Source organism: Vipera berus (assembly GCF_964194415.1).
Source record: "Vipera berus genome assembly, chromosome: 6".
Classification (NCBI taxonomy): Eukaryota; Metazoa; Chordata; class Lepidosauria; order Squamata; family Viperidae; genus Vipera; species Vipera berus.
The window spans coordinates 67,318,298-67,343,517 of record NC_138208.1 but is presented as its reverse complement, the minus strand read 5'-3'; the positions used below and the strand labels follow the sequence as shown (position 1 = coordinate 67,343,517).

The 25,220-nt window shown below is 37.1% G+C and overlaps 1 protein-coding gene across 3 annotated transcripts in view; it reads right to left on the bottom strand.

Moving 5' to 3' along the window:
• LARGE1 (LARGE xylosyl- and glucuronyltransferase 1) overlaps nt 1-25,220 on the bottom strand; it is a 385,917-nt gene that overhangs the window by 199,763 nt on the left and 160,934 nt on the right. For 2 of the 3 annotated variants that reach the window (XM_081331422.1, XM_081331421.1), the window contains one exon: nt 17,890-17,972. The exons of the other annotated variant lie outside the window; for it this stretch is intronic. In XM_081331422.1, coding sequence (XP_081187548.1) covers nt 17,890-17,972 — 83 coding nt within the window. The remainder of the gene's footprint in view (nt 1-17,889; nt 17,973-25,220) is intronic. 3 annotated transcript variants of the gene reach the window in all.

Sequence of the window (25,220 nt, the reverse complement as noted above, 5' to 3'; positions counted from 1 at the left end):
GCACTGAGCCTGATTTGAAGGTCTAATTACAAAATTTTGCTAAGAAGTCAACAATTTGACTTTTGAGTTCTTTAAAATTCTCAGGTGGCAGGTGATTTGTTACAGAGATCTTCTCTTGTTATCTCAATTGCTTTAGTTGTAATGCTGCAAAATCTCAAGAAAAAAAGATATGTTTGATTAAGGCATTGCCAACAGTTGCTACATGCTCTCCTGTGCATATCCCAAACCACTTTTTTGCCTTAAAATATCCTCAGTTCAAGGGGGCAATAGCACTTCCCAGATCTTCTTTCTCTCTGTGACCACATATCAACCCACTGATAATCCTGTAGATTAGAAGAATACAGTCTTCTTGCATTACATTATATTGAAATAAAGAACATATTATTCTGACACTTGATATAAAGAGCAACATTTTCATTGATGTACCTTTATCCATTCTAAAAACTTTGTGTTAAAGGATGACTGTATACCATTGATTAACTCCCTTCCATTAGATTTCTCTAGTAAACAATATAATTTTTCATATGCAAAAATGTGCTCTAGGTTTTCCACCTTGGGATGACTTATACTATATTCCCCATATGTTTTGGCATGAACTTTACATTAGCCCATACCAATATTGGTCCTATTTTTTATAGAGGTTCCTGAAGCATGCATAATATACCTTCTAGGTAGGATGATATCCAGCTCCTACCAGCTTTCCCTTAGGATCATTTTAAAAGTTGCTTTGCCCCCCTTTTGATATTATGACTTTCTCAAATCATTGATGAGAAGTGGACCATGTCCACTGCCTCCTCTTCAGCATTAACCGCCAGTATTAATATATGGTATCCAAAACCTTTACACAGGCAAACTAATCACCACATGATCTACATTAGAACTTAACCTCTCTGTGTTTCTAATGATTTCATTACTCACACTAAAACCTTCCCTGGAGGATACCTTTAGTATAAGATGAGGTTAGTTCATCATCCAACTGTTTGTTCCACCTAAAGGAACATGTCCCGCTTCCTCAAAATGATTCTTCTCCAAGGCCCTTGTTCTGTTTGACAGCAAGAGAGTGTTATTCTGTGCTTGGAGCAAAATGTTCACATTCTGAAATATCTCCTCTCCAGCTTGGCTGCCTTATTTTCAAGGGAATGGATTTGTTCCCTGAGAGCCAGCAGCTCTGAGAACAAACCCACAACTTATGTCCAGCAGCTGTCAGATACTCATTTGACACTATATACAATAAACCAGAAACATTCTTTCTTCCTGGTTTTCTAGGTTCATGCTAGTTATTGTTTATCTTTTTCTGGCTTACTCACACAATCACAAAAATTGCCTCGATGCTTAGTCTCTGAAGAGGAAAATCAGTATAGGTAGTTTAGTGACTATTTGAAGTTACAATGACACTGGAAAAAGTGACATGACCATTTTTCACTCTTATGACTATTGCAGCATCCCCGTGGTCATGTGATTTACATTTGGATGCTTGACAACTGGTTCATATTTATAACGCTTGCAGTGTTCCGGGGTCATCTGATCATCTTTTGCGACCTTCTGACAAGCAAAGTCAATGGGAAAGCCAGATTCACTTACTAACGTGTAATGTGTAATTAGTAACCATGCTATTAATTTAACAACTCCAATGATCCACTTAACAAATGTGGCTAGAAATGTCATAAAATGGGGCAAAACTCACTTAATAAATGTCTCACTTAGCAACATAATTTGTAGCGCTGTGGCTGTGGGGCACAAAAACAGGACACTGTGCTGTGGAGTGCAAAAACGGGCTGCTGCCGCAAGACAGGATGCAAAAATGGGCCAACACCACATCTTGGGGTGTAAAAATGGGATGCCACTGCACTGTGTGGTGCAAAAATTCCATGGGGCATGAAAATGGGATGCTGCCAAACCGTAGGGAGTAAAAACAGGACACCGTGCTGCAGCGCTGTGCGAAAACGGGCCAATGCTGTAGGTCAGGGTGCAAAAATGGGATGCTGTTGTCCCTCGGTGCACGAAAAGGGGCCGACGCCACACCTCAGGGTGCAAAAATGGATGCCGCTATGCCTCAGTGCACGAAAACGGGCCAACGCCATACCTCAGGGTGCAAAAATGGGATGCTGCTGTGCTCTGCAAACTCACTTTCCTCAGCCCCTCCCAATTCTTGCTTGTCCTCTTTTCTTTTCCAAACTGCATTTCTTCTTTTTTAAGAGGACAGATATCACAAACATAGCATATTCCTTAATATTCAGTCTGTTTAATATTCTAGCAGAAGAGCTGAATATAACCAAAAAATCTTGCATACCAGTGTGAATTTTGATTAGACTTAATAAGGTATTGTTTTTACTGTTCCTAGCACAAAATGTTAATTGTTGTTTTCAGCTGTGTTAATACTGGATGAGTGTGATGTCTGCTATTTTTACTTCCAGCAAAAATGCTTTTTATTATTTTGCTAAGATCACCAATCTGTCACCCTAACTTGCATATTTAAATTTGGGGAGGGGGAAATCCTGCTGTTTGATTTTTGTTTGTGTGATTTAACAACAGATATTTCAAGGTGACTTTTTCATGAAAATAAAAATCCTATAGTACCAAACAAAAATAGAAACTGCCATAAAAAGTTTTGGGAGGTTATGCAGAATTCTCATTTTCTAAGCCTTTCACAATAATTAATTCATATAATTTTTATCTGGCAAGAAAGGAATTGTTAATAACAAAAGATTCCATCCCTTGAAACCATAGAGGACTGAGATAGCAAGCAAGCAAAATATTAGAAATGAAAAAAGCTCCCTAAAAGGACACACACACAAAAATAACTAATTGCAAATAAAGATATTAACTGGTGCCAATGATTAATATATATGTCCCAGGACATATGAAATGTGAATGGAGACTTGTGGATATCTTTTTATTTCACATCTTCCAAAGAAATTTTATTGTAAATGTCTTACAAAGAAAAATCTATTTGAAAGCTTTTAATCATATGGGAAATTCAGTTAGAGGAACAAGGAGCTACAAATATACCTTAAACAATTGGGTATAATCAACACAAATGAAAAAAAATTAAAACTGCTATTAAGCATAATGTACCTTGTTACATTGATGATCCAAGTGTGCAATAATTAGCAATTGAGATAATAAAATAAATTGGTACAGGGAACCATATTTTTCCAGATTATATGGTTTTTTAAAAAAGATATCCTCACAATATTGCCATGGGTAGATAGTTTACTGATTGATTTGGTGGTCTTACAACCATAACAAATAAGATCAAAAGTAAAATACAAAATCTATTTCCAGGGTATAATAGGTAAAACATACAATAATATATTACATATGTGCTAAATACAAAGAATCAATGTTTCTTTATATGATACCTTGATCTGTTCAATATAACGAATTCTTAAGTGAATGCTTTGTTTATAAACACAGCAGTTCCACTTACAATGTATAACTTAGAACCCAGAATGAAATAAGACAAACTGTGGTTCAGGTTCCAGTGGGCTGTTTTTTCAAGTAGGGATTTTAATACCTAAACCTACAGTTGCAAGAAAAAGTATGTGAACCCTTTGGGATTACATGGAGTTTTGCATGAATTGGCCATAAAATGCGCTCTAAACGTCATGTAATGTTTGTGTAGTATTATTTTAAGCAGACTGTGTTTTTCTATTGTTGTGACTTACATGACGTTTAGAGTGCATTTTATGGCCAATTCATGCAAAACTCCACGTAATCCCAAAGGGTTCACATACTTTTTCTTGCAACTGTAACAGGGGCATACATTTGACAATCAAACAAAATATGATCAATTATCTTTGATGGATGGGGCACCACAATTGTGATATTTCCCTACCTGGAAAAGAGAAAGAAACTGGATCTTTGGATCACTGTCATTAATTAATAGCACTAGAATTCTTAAACTTATTGCTATGGATCAGCTTTCTCCATTTTGGTCCAATCCAATATTTTAGCATTATAAAACAATGTGTAAAGTTTACAGAAGTTTAACAAACCCATTTTAGGGTTTATTTTCAAAATGGCAGTGGCAGAAAATGAAACTCAGCAGCGAAACTCAGTGAAGTTATATTGGTGGTGTTGGAGCAGGATCACCGTGGGCCATAAAAGAGCCATTAGAAGGAGCTGGCAGACAGGCCAAGGATTTTTTCAGTCCTATTTTTAAGAGAAATGGAGTTCCTATACTACAGCTGGGACTTCTATAATAGAAGATCAACGGTGGAAGGGATGAGGGGAAAAAACAAAACTCAGCCTAGCTCCCCAAACAATAACCTTCAAAAGAAACAGTATTACCTTACAGAATCCACAAAACAGCTTTTCTTATATTTTTATTTGTACAGAGGATTCCAATTCATAAAATGCATAGCATCTGATTATACTGGTATGAGACTGTTCCTATGTGTTTGAATAATTACAAGGACCAATTAGGCTGTCCTAAATTTGGTTAAACTAGATAAATAGGTACATGGAAATACCTATCTATGAGAATACTCCTTATTCCTGTCCAACACTTGTGTCTTACACCATATTTAGAAATAGCAGCTACCATATTTCTCTGAAAGTAAGACCTACCCTGAAAATAAACCCTAGCTTGATTTTGGAGGTGGGCCTAATATAAGCCCTATCCCCAAAATAAGCCTTAGTTTTGGGGCGAGGCACATGCCTAAAAATCAAGCTACTGTGTGGGGGGGGTGAAGCTGTCCCAGGTGCCTGCACCTACTTACTGTTGCAGCCAGGCCTCCCATGAATTGCCTCACTGGCTCACTTCTTCTGTGGCCAAAGAAAATGCCTCTGCAGCTGAGAATGGAGCTCCGGCCTGCATTTTGCCCTCAGAGGCCTTCCGGAAAGCCCTCTGCAGCTGAGAACAGAGCTACGGATTTAATTCGTATTAAATCCATAGCTCAGTTCTTAGCTGCAGAGGCCTTTCTGGAAGGCGTCTCAGGGTGAAATGCAGGCCGGAGCTCCATTCTCAGCTGCAGAGGCATTTCCTTCAGCTGCAGAAGAAGTGGGCCAGCTGGGCAGGGCTGTCAGCATTGCCACTACTGCGAGGTGAGTCCATGGAAAAAACACACCCCAAAAATAAGACCTGGTAATTAATAATAATAATAATAATAATAATAATAATAATAATAATAATAATAATAATAATAATAATAATAATAATAATAATAATAAAATAATATTGGGTCTTATTTTGGGGAAAACATGCTAGATTCTTGTTCTTTAAGTTAGTCTAACCAAATAAGGCAAATTTTCCTAAGCGGACTGCTTGTCAGATGTGTGCTCCAGCTCCTGAGTTATCAACAAAAGCCTTGTGGCTGAGAAGTCAAAATATACAGATTGGAAATGGTTATAATAAGGGTCATCTTCATCATACCAGCAGAAAAAGTAGTCTTTAATTAGGTTATAGCCCAGTTTGGGACCTCAGATGTAATTGGATTGCAACTTCCCTATAAATGATTGTTCCTCATATTAAACAGAAATGCCTGGAAGGTATGCATTGTTTTTCTAAAAATGCAAAACTGTACTCTACCTAATTTTTGGTGGCTTAATAGACATCTGGAAAAGCTATGGCATGTAACAGCTGCATACGTATGGCTTTTTTATGTCTATGTTTTCTGTTACATTATATATTTTAGACCAAAAACAAAAATCCAAAGGCAGCCATAAGCATGCAAGTTAAAATAATAAATAAGCAACATTTAGTTATTTAAACAACGTATAAGTTCACCTATCACACAAAAGTGACACTGAATGGTACACAGGGATGAAAAATAATTTAACAAATACCTTAACTGTTGAAGCCACAAACACAATCCAACACATAAACAACAACATTAAGTAACATCAACCAATAGAGCTATCTAACCATATGACCCAATGCCTGGGAGAATAGCCAGGTCTTGCCTTAAGAAAAGACTAACGGAGTTGGGGTATCCTAATCCCTGTTCTATAAAGCAGGGGCTGCTGCAAAAAAGGCATGATTCCAGGGTCTACCAAATGACACTGTTAACAGAAGGAATCTAGAGCAAGTCTTCCCTAGCAGATATGATGGAGAGAGCAGAGATGATAAGACATAGGTGGTTCTGCAAATAGTCTGGCCCTCTGTCATGTAGGACTTTATAGATGAAACCTAACACCCTGAATCACACTCAGAAGCCCACTATAGCTCAGAAGCCAGTATAGGTCACAGAATACTGATGTTATATGATTGTAACAAGAAATGCAAGAAACTGTCAATGCCACTGCATTCTAGATCAGCTGCAGGTTCCAAATGCTAAGAGCAGCCCATATGAAGCACATTATATTAATCCAAACAGGTGATAACTAAGCCATGAATAAGTAAGTTCTGGTCCAAAAATGGGCACAATTGGTTCAAAAGATGAACCTGTCAGGTGTGAACAATCAAACTCACATTTACAAGGTTTAAGATAACTACTTTATTATGTTCTGCCTATAATATAGGAATCTTACAGTCTGACAGCCTACTATTGAGATAACAATTAGACAAACTCCAGGGAACTTTGGGGGCAACAGCTCTTCTCCTTTTGTGGTTGCACAGTGACTCCAGGCTAGTTCTATGCTTGATCCCTCCTCCTTGCCAGGCTGGGTGCTTCCCAACAGAATCTATGCAGTATCCCCTAGTCACAGTTGTCACTTGCTCTTTGAATAGGAGTTAAGTGTCCAGGAGGACACCCAAATTGCACAACAAATCTACATGTGGGACCTTCAGTGATTTGGAAGCCTTAATTAGTACATATGGAAATAGATACTTTTGATATCATGGTTCTTTTTTAAAAACATCTGCCTCCTATCCAAATCAATGGTTTAGTGACCAGACTATTTTTGCTTTTAGGAGCCAAATTAAAAACTTATAGTGTTGGCAAGTATATGGGAAAGATGTGGATTTTATTCCAGAGTGACCTATTTTATTAGCAACTGTTGATGCTACATAATGTGTATTGATGCCGTTCATTTGTAACTAATGTTATAGTACTGATGAGATTTATTGTTGTTTTTAATTGCTATTAGTTGCCCTAAGGCTTTTAAGGCCATGCTGCTGATATAAATGGAAATAAATTAGATGAATTAAGTGAAGAATTCTCACCTAACTGGCTGGCTCACATTCTGTCTGTTAATTCAACTGCTAGCAATTAAAAATGACTGCTAACTTTTATAGTTATTTGTACCATTGTGGGGCTTCCTTTCTAAACATGCATTTTATTATCACTTAAAAACAACTGTAATACAACAAAGAAACAATAAAACTTGAGGGGGGAAAAAGATACATAGAGAATACTCCATGGCAACACAGCAGCTCATCTGATAAGTGAAGAAAGTTCTTTGGAAAAGCATAGTAAAAATAAAGATAGCAAATGTATTTCTATGTATTTTTCCCTATATTTTTCATTTTATTCAGAACAAAGTTAAAATACAAAATATAAAACTAAATAAAAATCCAAGAAGACATAAAAGAAAACACAAGGCACAAAGTAATCAGAACATTAAAAATGGTGCATCAAAGCAACAACACATTATCCCCTCTAGTTGAATACTGATTAATATATTACCGCAACATTAGTTCCCTTTGTGAAACAGGCCCTCCCAAATTTTTAAACTATTAAATCTATTAACAACTTTTTGACCTGTCTTCTATATGTTATATTAGTGACAAAGTTATTGTAGTCCATTTGTACAAAATATACCACAGTCTCATGACTATCCCAGATCATCCCAAAAGTTATAAATAGATCATTCTGAGTAAAAAAAAATCCATGTTTATTTCTTAATATCCTTTCTTGTCAACTGTTTAATTAAATGTAGCAAATTCAAAACAGAGTGCAAGCAGAAGTAGTTACCAGTTAACTGTAATAAATCAATTTCCCTCCATGTTCCTAGAGGAAAGGAATTTGTCTTCTTCCCTTCTAGCTGTAATATTGGAAAAGTATACAGACTTAAATTTTGGAACAAATGAAATCCACTTTGCTGATTCTTCAGTGGTGAGACTATCTCTCTGATAGTTTGGATAAAAATCCTTTTGTGTACCTTTATCCAAAGGTAAAACTTCAGATTCTATCATTCTTTGAATCAATATTAAAGTTTGATCAAGTTTTTGTAATAGAAATTCAGCTAGCTGCATATATGTGTGTGTGTGTGTGTGTGTGTGTGTGTGTGTGTATGTATATATATGTATGTGTATATATATATATATATATATATGTGTGTGTGTGTGTGTGTGTGTGTGTGTGTGTGTGTGTGTGTGTGTGTGTATGTGTATACACACACACACACTTAAACTCCAGGTGTTTTCCAAATTCAAAAAATACAGAATCCAGTGATGAGAGTCTAATATCTCTTCAACTACCCACCCTGAATGTTGCTGTGCTTTCCATATGGACCAGACAAAGGTTATCCAGAACAACATATATTAAAAGGGGGGAAAAAGCAATTAGAGTCCAGCAAGGGGCTCAAATTTATCAGCATTCAACCGCTTATCAACTTTTAAAGCAAAAAAAAAAACACAAAATAAACCAAAGTCAAAAAGTGAAAGTTAAAATTCCGGCATGTTTAGAAAACAAAACTGCTTGACAGGAAGGCGAATATTTCAATCATTTCCAGAGGGAATTGGAATCATCAAGATGCCCCCCCCCCCCCGCTTCCCCACTGGGTCTACAAAAGTCATCTTGGGTCACTCCTAAGTGCTCCCATTCAAAACCAGGGAGCAGCACTGCCAAAGAACTAGCTTTAGCAGTGAAATCAGCAGATCGTCAATAAGAGAAGAAAGAAACGTTTACCATGCAGCAGCCATCGTGAAAGGGGAAAGCCTATTTCTATGTATTCTTTTAAAAGAAAAACAAAACAAAAAGCATTCTGCAGAATAACCTCCTTCAACTAAAATGTGTGCTATGGTTTGCCCAGCTGAACTTTGAATTTTAAACTAATGAATAAATCCCTACAGGTATTCCTCAATATGAATTCTGATATTCCCTGAAAGAGGGATGATTCTGTCTTTCAAATGCTTCTCCCTGGCTATTTTCATAGAAACATCAAGACTCCCTCAAACTGAAATGAACTCTTGGTGACATCATAGGTATATCTATGATATTATCTTGGCAGATAATGTGGTCGGCCCATTGCCTGTTTTTGGAATGTCATTGTGTTCTGCCGTTAACAATCACATGGACAACCGCCATTATAGAGAATGTTTAAAAACTTACAATACTAGATGCTGAAGTATAGTCCAGAAGACAGAGTGAAGTTAAGCCAACCAAGATGGTTCAATACAAGTCTGATTCACAAAATATCTAAAAAAGGAATTGTCTCTCGCATTTCCCTCTTACAAAGATTCTCCTCCCCTAAACATGCTTAATTTAATTTAATTTAATTTATTAATATTTCTATACCGCCCTTCTCCCGAAGGACTCAGGGCGGTGTACAGGGCAAGAATAAAACACAGAAATTTACAAAAACTAAAAGATAATTAAATACATGCCCGATTAAAAATACAGTTGATACATGGTAAAAAACCCCAATAAAAATAGTAAAAAACCCCACCAATCCCCCCTCAGGCCAGGCCGGCTTGCTCGAACAAGTATGTTTTCAGATCGCGGCGAAAGGAGCGCAGATCGGGCGCCGTCCGGAGCTCAACCGGTAACTGGTTCCATAGCTCCGGGGCGCCCACAGAGAAGGATCTCCCCCTGGGGGCCACCAGCCGACATTCTCTGACCGGTGGCACCCTGAGGAGGCCCTCTCTGTGGGACCGCACAGGGCGGAGGGAAGTAGACGCCGGCAGCAGGTGTTCCCTAAGGTACTCCGGACCCCTGCCATGTAGGGCTTTAAACACCATTACTAGCACCTTGAATATCACCCGGAAGACAACTGGCAACCAATGCAGCTCACGGAGCAGAGGTGTAACATGGGAGTATCAGGAGACTCCCAACACAACTCTCGCGGCTGCATTCTGTACCAGTTGGAGCCTCCGGGTGGTCCTCAAGGGAAGCCCCATGTAGAGAGCGTTGCAGTAGTCTAGACGAGAGGTCACGAGTGCGTGAGTGACCGTGCATAAATCATCCCGGCTTAGATAGGGCCGCAACTGGCGCACCAGGCGAACCTGGGCGAAAGCCCCCCTAGTCACAGCCACCATGTGATCTTCCAAGGTGAGCCGTGAATCTAGGAGGACTCCCAAGTTGCGAGCCCTATCTACGGGGGGTAATAATTCATCCCCCATAGAAAGAGATGGAATATCCGAATAGACCCGGGATGAAGGTATGCAAAGCCACTCGGTCTTGTCGGGGTTGAGCTGAAGTCTGTTCCTCCCCATCCAGACCCGAACCGCCTCCAGGCAACGGGACATCACGTTGAGGGCATCACTGGGGTGGTTTGGGGTCGAAAGAAAAGTTTAGTTAAATTATTATTTAGTGTATGGTGATATTACATTAGCCAGGAGACTACAGTGTTAATATAAAGAAGTTGTTTGGCTGCCGATGATTGCTAGTCTGTTCCATTCATGCTCATGCATTATCCAGAGTACATGATAGGGAGTGAACTAGCTCCACATTCAGAAGGCTTGACAGTGTTCTGTAGCATTATCCAGGGCTTTTTCTACCAACAATGTCACCTCGCATTTGGGCATCACATTTGGGAAGGCCAGGCATCAGTTGAATTCATACTGCCACTCAAAGTGTCATTTTCCCCAACTGAAGTGGTACCTATTTATCTATTGGGAAGAACCAAGTGGAAGATCAAACAGGTTTCTGACAAACCTAGCAGACAACTTTGTCTCCCAAAAAGTAGAAAAGGGAACTAGGGGATCAGCCATAGTGGATTTAATTCTCACTAACAGAGATGAAATCACAGAAGGTGTTGAACTAACAGGAACCTTGGGGTGGGGGGGACTAATCATACAATATTGGCATTCAACATTATGCAAGCACAAGCAATAGAACGTAGTCAAACTAGACTCTTGGACTTTAAGAGAGATAATTTTAATGAACTTAAAGCTTGGGAGGATTCCATGGATGAGAATCATCAAGGGGAAAACAACTCAAGAAGCTTGAGAAATTTTGAAAAGTGAGGGGCCTCACAAGCCATTTGAATAGAAGTAGGAAGATGTTTCTATGGGAATATAATGAGAAGAGGTAAAATCTAAACCATGAAATTAGTTTAAATTTTGGACTCTAGCACAGATAAGATATAGATCTGCCTCTGATCTCCATAATTAATGTTGGTGGTGCTGTGGTTGTGCAGTGGTTAGAATGCAGTACTATAGGCTAACTCACTGCTCACTCCAAAAGTTCGATTCTAAACTGTTCAAGGTTGACTCCGCCTTCCATCCTACCGAGGTCAGTAAAATGAGGACCCAGACTGTCGTAGGCAATATGCCGCCTCTGTAAATTGTTTTGAGAGGGCTTTAAAGTGCTATGAAGTGGTATATAGGTCTAAGTGCTATTGCTATTATTAGAATGGTGAAAAGCCATGAAAATTCTAGCCAAGAGAAAGTATTAGAAGATTGGTTTTACTTATGGGCAAGGTATTTCTAATTGATGAACATATTTAGGCAAAAGAGCCTCAATATAAACACAGTCTTTGCTTATCCATATGATTTTTTTTCTTCCTCAAAGAAACAAGGACTGATCTCTCCAATTATGCCATTTCCTCTTCCATTACTTTAATAGTTTAGGGAGCGTAGGAGAATAGAATACTGTACAGGATATTTCATCTCCTATTTCTAGTGCTTCAAGATGCTCCCAGCCTGAGCATATCTATATTCAAGCCATTCATCTGTTCTAGGACTCATCTGAATTAGTATGTTTGCCTTCCAAGAGCCAAATACAAAATATTTGGAGATGGCATGGCATTACTAGAGTGGATGGGTTAAAATATCTGTTCAACACTTGAAGTGCTTCAAAAATTTAAGAGATAAAATTAGTACCTTATGCCTCAAGGTTAAGTAACTTCATTTGGTTCTCCCAATGTTTTGTATTTATCCAAAATTAGCTATTTTCCAGAAAATTGCAAGAGGGCTCAAGAAGAACCAAATGTAATTTTTTTTTGAGTGGCCTCATGCTCATTCCTGTGAAAGCCTGGAGAGAATTTCCTGAGTCTCCTGTTTTTGCAGGGCAAAATAATGTGAAGAAAACCCAGAGCTTTGTGCAATATTCTCCTATTCTTCAGATTACGTACATTAACATATGAGTATTGCTAAAAAGAATTAAGATTTTTTCAAAATCTATGAAATTACCTAAAGCACATCTACTTAGTGGACAAGCAATGTATACTTTCTAAAAGCAATATAACCAAATACACTTACAATAAAACACAAGCCAAATAGAAGCAAGAATAAAATAAATCTGTCAAAGCTCTAAGACTCAAACAAAACATTCCTTTGGAGCCAATTCATAAAATAACTTGGACATCACTTTTCTAATGGTGAACCAAAGTGACCAAGTTGCTTTGCTTTGTACAACCTCTGGCAAGTCCTGCGGAAAATGTGTCACTTTGCCTTATCAGGATCACTTTCCATTAAAAGACCAAGAATTCCCAATATAGTATTTCTTGACAATTTTTGTTGTTTTGAGAGTATGTAGCTGCCAGATAAATAACAAAATAAACAAATAAACAACAGTCTGCAAAGTTAAGTGGGTATCTATGAGAATAAAGCTTGAATAAAAACTTGAAAATGTGGATTTTAAGTGAAACCTGTTCAGAATTAAGCTTTAAAGTTAAGACCTTAACTTTAAAAATAATTAAGACTTTAAAAATAGGTTACTGTTGACACAAATACCTACCTTTCTTTCCCTACTTTATCTTTTGTAAAGTCTCGATCTCAGCATGTACTACTATGAATCCCTCCATGTGGATAACCCCTTGTCACGGGGGGGGGGGGGGTTGTGTATTCAGTTAAGCATTATTTTGAATGTATATCACCTGAAAGTATACCCAAGCCAGACAGGTCTCAACTGAGCATTAGACTAAGAGCATCCACAACAGAAAAAGAATTCCATATCATATTGGTTGTTGCCCAGATTAACCAGCCTGCAGCAGTTGTTGTCCCTGGGCAGCTGTCAAAAAGTGAGTTAGAGGGTTGGAGAAAGACCTGGCAACCTACTCCACAAATAACTCATCAAGAAAATTCTATAGGAAGGCTCTCAAACATGTCAGATAGTGTGCCTAGCATCAGCCATCAAAAGAGAATTACCAGATGTCCAAGCCAGCTTCCAAAGCGGTCATGGCACCCACGACCATATTCCAAAACTGTGTTGGATCATGGAAAAATCTTGTGAACAGCGAAAGATCATTTACATGTACTTCAATGACTACAAAAAAGCCTTTGATTATATTGATTATGAGAAACTATGGACAGCCCTACAAGACCTGGTGGGTACCAGCACAGGTCATGTTAGTGCAATCACTGTAAACACATTAGGAAGTCATTGTGCACACACCATAGGAAGATACAGATTATTTTAAGATAGACAAAGGAGTCTTTCTTGTTCAACCTGTGTGCTGAAATAATCATGTGGAAGCTAGATCTTGGAAGAATCAAAAATTGGGGTAAAGATTGGTGGAAGAAACTTCAACAGTCTTCAATATGCTGATGATACAACTTTCCTCTGAAAAACCAAAGAAGACCTGGAACTTCTGATAAAGAAAATCAAAGAAGAAAGTGAGAATTTGGGTCTCTTTCTGAACATGAAGAAGACCAAGCTCATGACCACTGCAAGGAAGGGAAACATCAAAAATAGAAATTGACAGTGAAGAGATAGTGTGGGAAAATTCACTTTCCCAGGACCATAGAGAGCTCAAAATGATGAATGCAGCACAGAAATAAAATGTCAGGTTGCACTGGGTCACACAGCAATGATGAACGTGAGCAAGATATAGAAAAGCAAGGAAATGAGCCTGGCAACTAAATGTAGGTTAGTTCATTCTATTGTGTTTCCTGTAGTTACCTATGGTTGTGAAAGTTGGACCTTGAAAAAGGAAGACAGGAAGAAAATCGATAGTTTGAGCAGTGGTGCTGGAAAAGGCTCATGAGTATTCCTTGGACAGCAAAGTTGACTAACAAGCAAATACTGGAACGCATAACACCAGACATGTCACCAGAAGGCAAAATCAAGAAACTGTGTCTCACTTCCTTTGGCCATGTCATGCAGGGGAATTCACTGGAGAAAGCAATTATATTTAGAAGAGTTAGCAGTAAAATGGAATTAGAAAGAACATGGTGGATGGACACTATCAGAGCTGACACTAGCCAGAGCACAGAAAAACTCAACAAAATTGGAAGATATTGAGACATGGCCCATAAAATCGCCAAGAGTCGGACATGACTGAGTGGATAACATCATCATCATTATTATTATGAAGAGGCTACAAATCAAGATTTGGGTTAATAACTTTATTGTTGTGAATCTTTTCAATAAAAACTGTACATAGGAATTTTCTCAACTGTTACCATCACTAACTTGAACTTACAACACTACTCTTCCTATTAGATGCTGATATACTGAAATACTGTATTTTTTTCTTAGAACTGAGCTTGGCTAGGACTGATCTTCAGTTATAACACAGCTATAATATTCTAAGAACAGTAATTCAATCTGCAATGTAGTTTTAAGATCAACCAATCCAGGCTTTAGATAAACAGGAAGAAATTCTGTTTCAAAGCCATTAGCCAGGTTTTGATACTCAAAAGGCAGATGTTTCTTTCAAAATAAAGGTAGCCTTCTAAAGCAAGTTCAGACATGTATGATGTATCTTCTCTTCATTCATAACAATTGTCATAAATCAAGGACTATAGTGTTTAATATAATTTCATACTATGTTTTAAAAGACCATTTAGAGATTGAGTGTCCTTACTAAATGAAAATATATGTTGTGCATACTGTAAATGCACAGTTACTCTATGACAAGAACAACCACATTCCAGGTTCAAATGGCCAAGTAGTCACAGAGTCTTCTTTGTAAAGACTCAAGTCACATGGATCAATTTTACAAAGACTTTAATTAAAAATGAGGTTCTTAAACTCGCAATGATAATTCTTCCAGTTAAATATTTTTTGGTAATGTCATTACATAAAAACTCTAATAAAAATGTTTTTAAAAAACTTGACAGCTCTAAATATAATATGTATGGAGATTTTCAACAAACCATGATATGCTCAGTACCTAAATATTATATAGCACAGCGGTTCCCAACCTTTTCTATATCCCGCACCCCTAGAACACTTCTGATATATTCTCACACCCCTTATCAAAGTTTGAAATAATTGCAACAAATTATGCATATACACCATAATTTTGAAAAACCAAGTTTTCGAACCCCCTGAAATATCGTCTCGCACCACCAGTTGGGAACCCCTGGTATAGCACAAATGAACAAACAGAAAGCATCATATTGAAAGAAAAAGGGGGAATACATTTTTTCTTTAAATCTATTCCTTATAAATTATTTTCTTTTCATTCATCTTCATCGCTGTATTGGGACTATTACTCAGAAAGATTAATGAAACATTTAAAATCAGATAAATCAGAAAAAGCAGGAGGAATGCTGTTAATCTGAAAATACATACATTTTCCTTTTGAAATATTTCACGTTAGTAAACCCTTTGATGTACATGAATTATGACAGCATTTCTAAGAGTTAAAGAGCAGAGCTTTTATTATTTTTCCTCAGCTTAATTGTAAAGACCAAGCCATTCTAGTCACTTTAAAATAAAAGTTATTTACCTCTTCTTCTTCCTTTAGCCTGATGTATAACTGAATTATGTGGAAGTTTTGTGATGTGCCCTACTCAAGAGGATGAGACCTCTCTGAGCCAATTTCCACAATAGCATTACAATAAAATTATACTTGTCAACCTCCAAACAATCATTCTTGAGGGCAACACTAATTTAATTGTGCATGGAATATCTACCAGAATGTTTAATTCATGATTTGCATCTGACAACCCTTTGGTGCACAGAATGTCCTTCCTTCCTTCCTTCCTTCCTTCCTTCCTTCCTTCCTTCCTTCCTTCCTTCCTTCCTTCCTTCCTTCCTTCCTTCCTTCCTTCCTTCCTTCCTTCCTTCTAACCTTAATTATTTCCAAGACAACTGCTGATGGTGAAACAACTACTCCCAGATATGGAAATCAATGATCTGTACTGCTACTTTAAAGATTGAAGGATTGAAGCAACCTATTTTCATATATGGTGGACCTGCAAAAAGGTTAAGGCTTTTTGGATAAAAAATTGGTGGAATATGCAAAAGATCTTTAAGCAAAGGATAAAGTTTTGTCCGCAATTGTTTTTGCTGGGCATAATTATAGATGCTACTGTTGTGGACATTAAGTTGATGTTGAATTTAATTACAGCTGCAAGACTCTTAATAGGTCAATATTGGAAAAAGGAGGAACTGCCGACTATAGAAGAATGGACTCTAAAGGTTTCTGACCTGGCCGAAATGGCAAAGATCTCGGCTTACTTGAAAGATCATTCGCAAGAACGTTATATTATGGAGTGGAAAAAGTGGATTCATTATATTCAGAACAAATATGGGACTAAAAAGTTTCACTTAGCATTTGAATAAGTTTTCTTTTCTTTTTTCTTTTTTTTTCCTTTTTATATGTAACATTAGTATTGCTTGTAGTCATTTTATATGAGCTAGAGGGCGATGTCGGGGGGGGAGGGGGAATGGGGGGGAGGGATAGGGAGGGTTAGGTAGGTAGGGGTGGGGGGAGGGGGGGATTGTTAAAGATAAAATGTACTGTAAAACTTTTCAATAAAAAAAAAGATTGAAGGATTAGATTTTAGTTAAAAAAGAACCCTTTAAAAATGTTTTGCAATTTAATGCAAAACAAAAGAGAATCAAATCAAATTTAGTTTGAGTAGGAAAAAGTCCCCATAAATAAGTACTGCGTTTTATTTTATTTTGATTCAAAAATGGCCTAATTTATGAATTTAACTTGTAATTTGAGATTGTAACTACAGTTTTAGTTCAGTGTGGAAAATCTGAGCCTATGGAATGAACAAAAGTAATTTTTGCTTCCCTTTTCTCTGAGATTTTTTTTCTTTGAGGTCTAACTCATCTAAGAACTAACCATGTCTAATCCTGCTAAGCTTTCTGAAATCTTTTTGACAAAGATTTGCAGCCAGCATTCAGATAAACAGGGATTAATAATAGAGAAACTACTGAACAGAAAACACTTAACTTAATCAAGGAATTACCGGGGGGGGGGGAGACACATCTCCACCAGCATTGGTAGAGCAAGGTCCTGTATAGTCAGGTAATGAAACATCCACATTCAAGCAACCAAAGTTGGAGAGCACCAAGGACTACACAGTTCAACCCTGAGCTACATATATTCTCTTCTACTGAATTTTTGAGATCAGTAAAAACTGTCTAGATCTTATCACCTAGCTGTGCTGGTTTCCACAGTTCTCCCACTTCAAATCCATGCTTGTAACTTATTAAAACTAAACCTAAAGAAAAACCTGGGCACATTTCTGATAAAAGCGTAGTCTTTTAAAAAACCCAGGAAGAAATTTAAAATAGTGACAAGTTAGGAATAGGTTGGAATAGGTTGGAAGCAGAGAAGCTTAAGGAATGAGGAGATTACTTCCTAAAAACAAAGTTTGCACAACCATTAGTCACATTTTTTAATGGTTGGATGAGTGCATCATTATTAAATTTTGTGCATGTTGACAGAAATTTAGAGGACCCAATACAAAGCAACATAATTTGGTAAGAAATATATTTTACATCCTATGTAGTTTTAAATGTTTTAAAAGAAGCAAGCTGTCTAGCTAAATTCCGGTACACTGACCATCATTTCTACTATGAAGGATCAGAGGCACATTGAATCATTTCTAAAAAAAAAAAAGCATGAAGCAAGATAAAGAGGCTTTACCTATGAAATAAGACTGATTTGACGAGAGTGACGACATCCCGACTGGCATTGTATCCAGCGCATACAATGGCGACGTGGATTGTCTAAAAAGACAGAGAAACATACAGTAAAAGCAAGGAGAAGAAAGATCATCACAATCTAGCAAAATCAGTGCAGTCTGGTCAGTTTGAGGCTTTTGATGTTTAACTCTTCCTGATATTTTAAAAAGCTGTAACATTATGGATATGTGAAGTACCACTGAAATAATTTGCCTAAAATCTTAAGTCTTAGCTATTTTTTTATACTACGCAAAAAATATTCATTATATTTTGGTACTAGCCTAGATAGAAACAAGTTAAATCACCTCCATTTCAAAGGAGACAGACAAGGCATAGTAAAAAAATAATAATAATCAAGAGGATAGCCGTGATAGTGCAATTGAAACTGTACCTGTTTTTAATCGTGTGACCCACAGTGAATGAAAAAAATAACTCTTTTGGAAAAATCAGATGCCATAATCCTGCATATGTAGAGTGCCATTTCATGCAAGTGTTTAGGGAACTGGTCAACACAGAAGAGCTGGTGATACTAGTTCTGGGGGAAAATAAACCATATGCATCCCTGGCAAAGTGATTGTGAGCAGAACCAAGACAGAAACTGGCTGCTGCAAGAATATTGTTCAACCTCAAATCTGCTCATAAAACCTAAGACCTTGCACTTCCTGCCTCTTCTCAATCTCCACGGAAGAATCCCAATAAATTTTTCATTAGCATATCTCAGTTAGGACCACAGTCTTGTTATACAGCTCTACGATCTTCCATATCTTGTTGTGGTGATTTTCTTCATTTAAAGCTCAATTTACCATTAAATGTTAAAGGCAACATTCAAAGAGACTATCGTTTATTTTAACTTCACAGAAGCAGACCTGTAAGGCAGATCAATTGCTGAGACATTGTGACTAAGCCAAGCTTCACCATCCAATGGAGGACCTTGAACCTGGTACTTTCTGATCTCCTAGTGAGAGTTGTCAATAAAAAATAAATAGCTCTCAATTTCAAAACCTCAATTATGTGGACAGTATTTTTTTACTCAAAGTAATCCTCCTCAAAACCAATTCTTCCTTGTGTGTTTATGCTGCTACTTTGTAAATAAAGTGTGAACATGCAGGAAGGTTTCTAACCAAACTTATAGCAATATAATCTTTTTAAAATTTGACATAATTATTGAATAAATTGGTATCTTTTCTTGCACCTAGCTATTAAATTTGCAATCCCAATGTATTATCTTAGAGATATCCCCTTGAACATGCAATGCCTTATTTCTGAATAAATCATCATAAGAGAGAGATATAGAAGACAAAAATGGCAAGGTAAAGAAAAAATTTCTTCAAAGGTCTGAACTAGCCAGCACATTCCCCCTGAAATCTTTCAAATTAGCTTTCCTTTAGATTATTTTACCATTTCTTATTTAAATATAGAAGAAAATAATTTTACCTTTGGATAAAAATATGGTGGATTTTTCAGAAAGTTTTTAAGAAAAAAATAAGATTTACTCCGCAGCTATTCTTTATTGGGGATTATTTCGGATTGTACTGTTATAGAAACTAAATTAATGTTACACTTAATAACGGCAGCCAGACTGTTGGTGGCGCAACACTGGAAGAAAGAAGATTTACCTACAATAGAACAATGGATACTTAAAGTAATGGACGTAGCTGAAATGGCAAAAGTTTCAGCATATTTGAAAGAACAGTCAGAAGAAAAATATATTTTGGAATGGAAAAGATGGATTGATTATATTCAAAACAAATATGGGACTAAAAAGTTTCAAATAGCATATGAATAATTATTAACAATTATAGAAGTGTTATTATAATTACTTTAGTTTTGTTATAAGGGAGTTAAAGGGTGGAAGGTTTGTTAACGTTGTAATAGATATTTAGCATATGTTTGCATAAGATTGCTATATGTAATACCCTGTATTCTGCTTTGGGAAGAACGGGGGGGGGGGAGGGAAGGGGGGGAGGGTTGATGGGGAGGGGGGGTTTATTATTAAAATTTTGTAAAACTTTTCAATAAAAAAAAGAAAAGAAAATAATTTTACCAAAGAATGGGAATGTCTCTTTCTAATGTTAATTACTTTATGCTGGAGCCACTAAAAGAGCAGATACCACTGGGTCAGATCCCAGTGTGTGGTTTTGAGAATATCAAGTAATGTAATAATTAATTTAGTAAGAATAAAAATCTTCATTCATTGACAAAAAGATATTAAGATCCATCTTGTCTAACTTCCTGTCACCTGATGGAACCCTGCAGGGAAGCCGCAAAGACAACAATATCTTCTTCCTTTGTATATCTTAGCAGTGAATTGCTAAAAGATTTATTCCTTATCTTTGATGTAACACTTCAGTTTCCCTACTTGAAAATAAATACGTCTCATATGAACTTCTTTCCAACATCTTCTATAATGACAGTCAGTCCAAAGAACTAATTCAGTCTCTTCAGTCTCAAAAAACTCTTTTAGCACTTGCTCATTATTTAAAATCCTGCTTCTTCCCTACTTGAATCTACCGTTTTTAAAAAATATTTAACCTTTTAATGCAGGGGTGTCAAACTCAATTTCATTGAGGGCCGCATCAGCATTGCTGTTGCCCTCAGGGGGCCGGGTGGGTATGGCCAGGGTGGGCGTGGCCTACTGGGTGGGTGTGGCTAGAGTGCGTATGGCCTACTGGGTGGGCGTGACCAGCTCTACATCATTCACATCAAGGGTGCCTATGGGGCCTGGGCAGGAGTGGGACAGATCTGAGAGTCTCTGGCAGAAGGAGGGTCTCTGGGCCGGGGCCAAGGCAGTGGGGGCCGTTCCCTCACTGTTTCCAGGATGGCTTCGCGGGCCGCATGAAACCACTTCGCGGGCTGGATCCGGCCCCCGGGCCTTGTGTTTGACATGTCTGTTTTAATGCCTTTAACAAGTTGCCTTCTTAGATAATTTCACAAACAGAAAATTGGAATCACAGTAATTTATCCATAAAGGTAATTGTTAATGCAGATATATGACTGGAGAAAACATGATGATTAAAATGCTGCATTGAAAATTATAAAATTTGGTCAAATATAGGTAGTCCTTGACTTATGACCAGAATTGAGCCCAAACTTTATTTTGCTAAGTGAGACAGTTGTTAAGTGACTTTTACTCCATTTTATGACCTTTCTTGCCACAGTTGTTAAGTTAGTAACACAGTTGTTAAGTGAATCTGACTTTCCCCATTGACTTTGCTTCTCAGAAGGTCGCAAAAGGTGGTCACTTCATCCTGGTACTGTCATAAATACGGGTCAATTGCCAAGCATCTGAATTTTGATCCCATGACCACAGGGATGCTGCAACGATTGTAAGTGTGAAAAACAGTCCTAAGTCACTTTTTTCAGTGATGTTATAACTTTGAACAGTCACTAAATGAACTGCTGTAAGTCAAAGACTACCTGTAGCTTTTCTTGTTTTTTAACTGAATTATTATGCAAGGTGGTCAAGGAATAGGTCAGAAGAAATATTTTTCAAAAGTAACAGTGTAATACTGATTTATTTTAAAGTTGCAATATATAATAACAATTCAGCTCAAATAATTGCTGATTATGGGAAATGGATCCTTGACAGGGAAAATGAACATGAGCCTGTCATATAAACACATAACTGGCATTTTTAGTAATAGGATAAGTGATGAAAACCCTGGAGGCAACTCTGATGATAGGGAGGTTTCTATTAAATTTCCAATCGGCTACTGAATTACTGGGAATCTCATGAAAGACAAAGTGAGAACCATTTCACTACTGAAAATAATTAAGAAAGGGTTGTGTGGCGAGCATCAGGAAGCTTCCTTTTGTACAGAACTGTTGCCTACAGCATAACACTAATCTACGGTGTGCAATTTATCGGTAAAAGATATTAGAATTTCAAAGGCCATTTTATCTATACAGCTTTTTAACAGTCATTCCCTTGTCTAAACTGCTTGTTCTCCCTTGAATCGTTGGGTCCTGAGCCACCTAGTCACGTGGCATTTAAGGTTAATAAATAATAACAACAATAGCAATTCAATCCAATATATTTCATCTCAAACAAAAGAAAACATGGGAGTTTGCTAACACACTTTTTGCTTTTTAGAAAAGAACTAAAAGTCAAATCCGCAAAAAAAGTGCAGAGAAAATAATGTGCATTCTAAGCCAACACAGGTCATAATAGGAAAAAAGAAAACAACCTTTAGGTTATTTAAAGATGTTCTGCAACAAGTGTAATGCTAAGTTTGTTACAACATACAACCCTTCCCCCACATCCAGAAAAAGGCAGAAATTCCTGTCCTGCTGATGTGCTGAATTCCTGAGCTTCTGAATTCCTGACACAGACCTAGCTATTCTATACTTGTGCCCAATCTATCTCTTTCATACAGCCAGTGCAATGAGGGATCCACCTTCATCAATGCAGGAAGACTTGAATTGCTATGAATAAAGATGGTTTTATTTTTTTTTAATTCAGAAGGATAAATAATGAGCACTTAGTTTTTAAAACCATTCTCTTGAAAAATATGAGTCAGCAAACTCTTGTACTATAATCCTACTGGAAATCAGTGCTGCTGTGTTCAGTGAAACTAATTCCCAGACAAGTGTACACAGAGCTGCATCATTCAGTGTTACAGCAAAGAGAGTGGGACAGGATTTAAAAAAAACAAACGCTAAAAGAGCACAAGAAGCTGGGGATACAGATCTGAAACTATTTAGACAATTTGTTGAGTGTTTGGAATTGTTTCCTTATTCTTTGTGAGGGGGAATTCTACCATGCCCATTGAAAAATTACACAAGGTGTTTCCCAGTAGCTGCCTAGAGCTAACTCCAAAGCTTATTTATACTTCTGTTATATTGAGTTATCCTTTACTTACTCTATTAAGTGTGATCATACTGCATATAAGGAGCCTTGGTGGAGCAGTGGGCTAATGCCTCCTTAAGTAACACCAGCTGCCTGCAATTAGTGCAGGTTCGCATCCCACCAGGCTCAAGGTTGACTCAGCCTTCCATCCTTCCGAGGTAGGTAAAATGAGGACCCAGATTGTTGGGGGCAATTAAGCTGACTTTGTAATAATGCCGCTTGGGGGTGTGTGAAAGCCCTAATAAGCAGGCATATAGATAGAATGAAGGCTACCGCTAAGCTTGTAAGCCACCCTGAGTCTTCGGAGAAGGGTGGGATATAAATGGAATTAAAATAAAATAAAATAAATAAAATATATAAGCCTATTGAATATATCCAAGTTACAGTATAAAAATGAAATGTGAGTTAGGACCACAACTGAGCCCAAAATTTCTGTTGCTAAGTGAGACATTTGGTAAGTGAGTTTTGCCCCATTTTATGACCTTTATTGCCACAGCTGTTAAGTGAATCACTGCAATTGTTAGCAGCAATAGCACTTAGACTTACATACCACTCCATAGGGCTTTACAGCCCTCTCTAAGCGGTTTACAGAGTCAGCATATTGCCCCCAACAACCTGGTTCCTCATTTTACTAACCTCGGAAGAATGGAAGGCTGAGTCAACCTTGAGCCAGTGAGACTTGAACTGCTAAACTGCTGGCTGTTGGCCATCAGCAGAATTAGCCTGCAATACTGCATTCTAACCACTGTGCCACCAACACGATTGTTAAGTGAATCTGGTTTCCACATTGATTTTGTCAGAACGTTACAAAGGGTGATCACATGACCCTGGGAAACTGCAATTATCATAACTATGAATCAGTTGCTAAGCATCTGAATTTTGATCATGTGACTATGGAGATGCTGCAATGGTCATAAAGGGTGAAAAACTGTCATAAGTTACTTTTTTCAATGTTGTTGTAACTTTGAATGGTCACTAAATGAACTGCTGTAAGTTGAGGACTACCTGTATAGAGAAGGTAAAGAAGAGTATACTTGATATTTTATTATTGCTATAATAAAGAGGGCTATCATTGAATAATGGTTAAAGCGTTGGACTAGAAGCCAAGTGAGTCATTTCCTTCTCAGTCCTAATTAAGGTCAGGCTCTGGGACAAGTCAACTGTTAAACAAAAAACTTGTTGCAGGGATGTCTCCCAAATATGGTTAAAAAAATGTCAAGATGTGGGCAACAAATGGGCACAAAATGTTAACATACATAAAAAACAGGTGGAGATTTAATTGCATTGTTGTGCCCACTATCTTGACTTTTTTAACTTTACCCTACAGAGATCTCTGTCTTGTATCATGCACTGATAGCTTCACAATAAGAACTATTATGGGAACAAAAATAGATTGTGCAATTGTGTGGGATAAATACCAGGAGGAAACAAGCATTAACTGTATTACAATAACTTCCATATTATTCAGATTATATATAACAACTTAAAATCTGCTTTTTATACATTTCGGCCATCATTTGTGAACATTTCATTGTAGGATACAGACTGAAAGTAGAGAACACTGATGGTCCAAAGCTCTTCCAGCACACAGCAGAGCATGGTCTATTTATTTTACAATGTTTATATCTTCTGAGATTTAGAGTCAACAATATAATTATCAAGAGTTTTGTAAACATACTATGAATTTACATAGAACTTAATGGTTTTTTTTATTTAGTGTATACTAAGCATAAGATTTTAGGTATCCAATTCCTATGCTCCTATTATATTAAATATTTTTCAACACCAATTAAAATGTATTCTCCATACCTCAAGATTCTCTTTAATACCATATTTATTATGTTAACTCTATTTACAGACTGTCACATATGTTTTGTTACATTAATTACAGATTTTGTACAGCTTATATTTCTGTAACACTAAACTGGGTATTAGTAAACAGATAGCATCCCTTATTAGTACAACTTTTTTCCTTAAAGAAGAGATACTTTTACCAAATTTGTAAAATTTGTAATATGAGTTTCTTGTTTGGACTACTTGAAAGGGTAGTTTCTCTCAGCCCAACTCACCTCCCACAGCTGTTATTGTGGAGAAAATAGAAGGAGGAAGGAGAATTGGTATGCTTGCCTCCTTGAATTGTACATAAAAAGAGGGATAAAAATCTAAAAAAGAAAAAAAAACATTTTTGCCACTCTGATGAAGTCAATAGCCATATTGACTCTATTAAATGTTCCTGTCTTAAATGAGACCAGTGTGGTTTCTGTTAAATATGTTTTCTTTTTCCCTATTTGTAGCAGGTGACAAACAAAGTGAGCAGATGATCCCATCCCTATCATGTACTTAATTTTGTCTTTGCTGTCGTCACAGTTAAGATTCAAAAGCTAGTGGAGACTATTCCAATAACATCAAGCTGATTTGCTTTCAGAAAAATGGCTTAGCTAGGA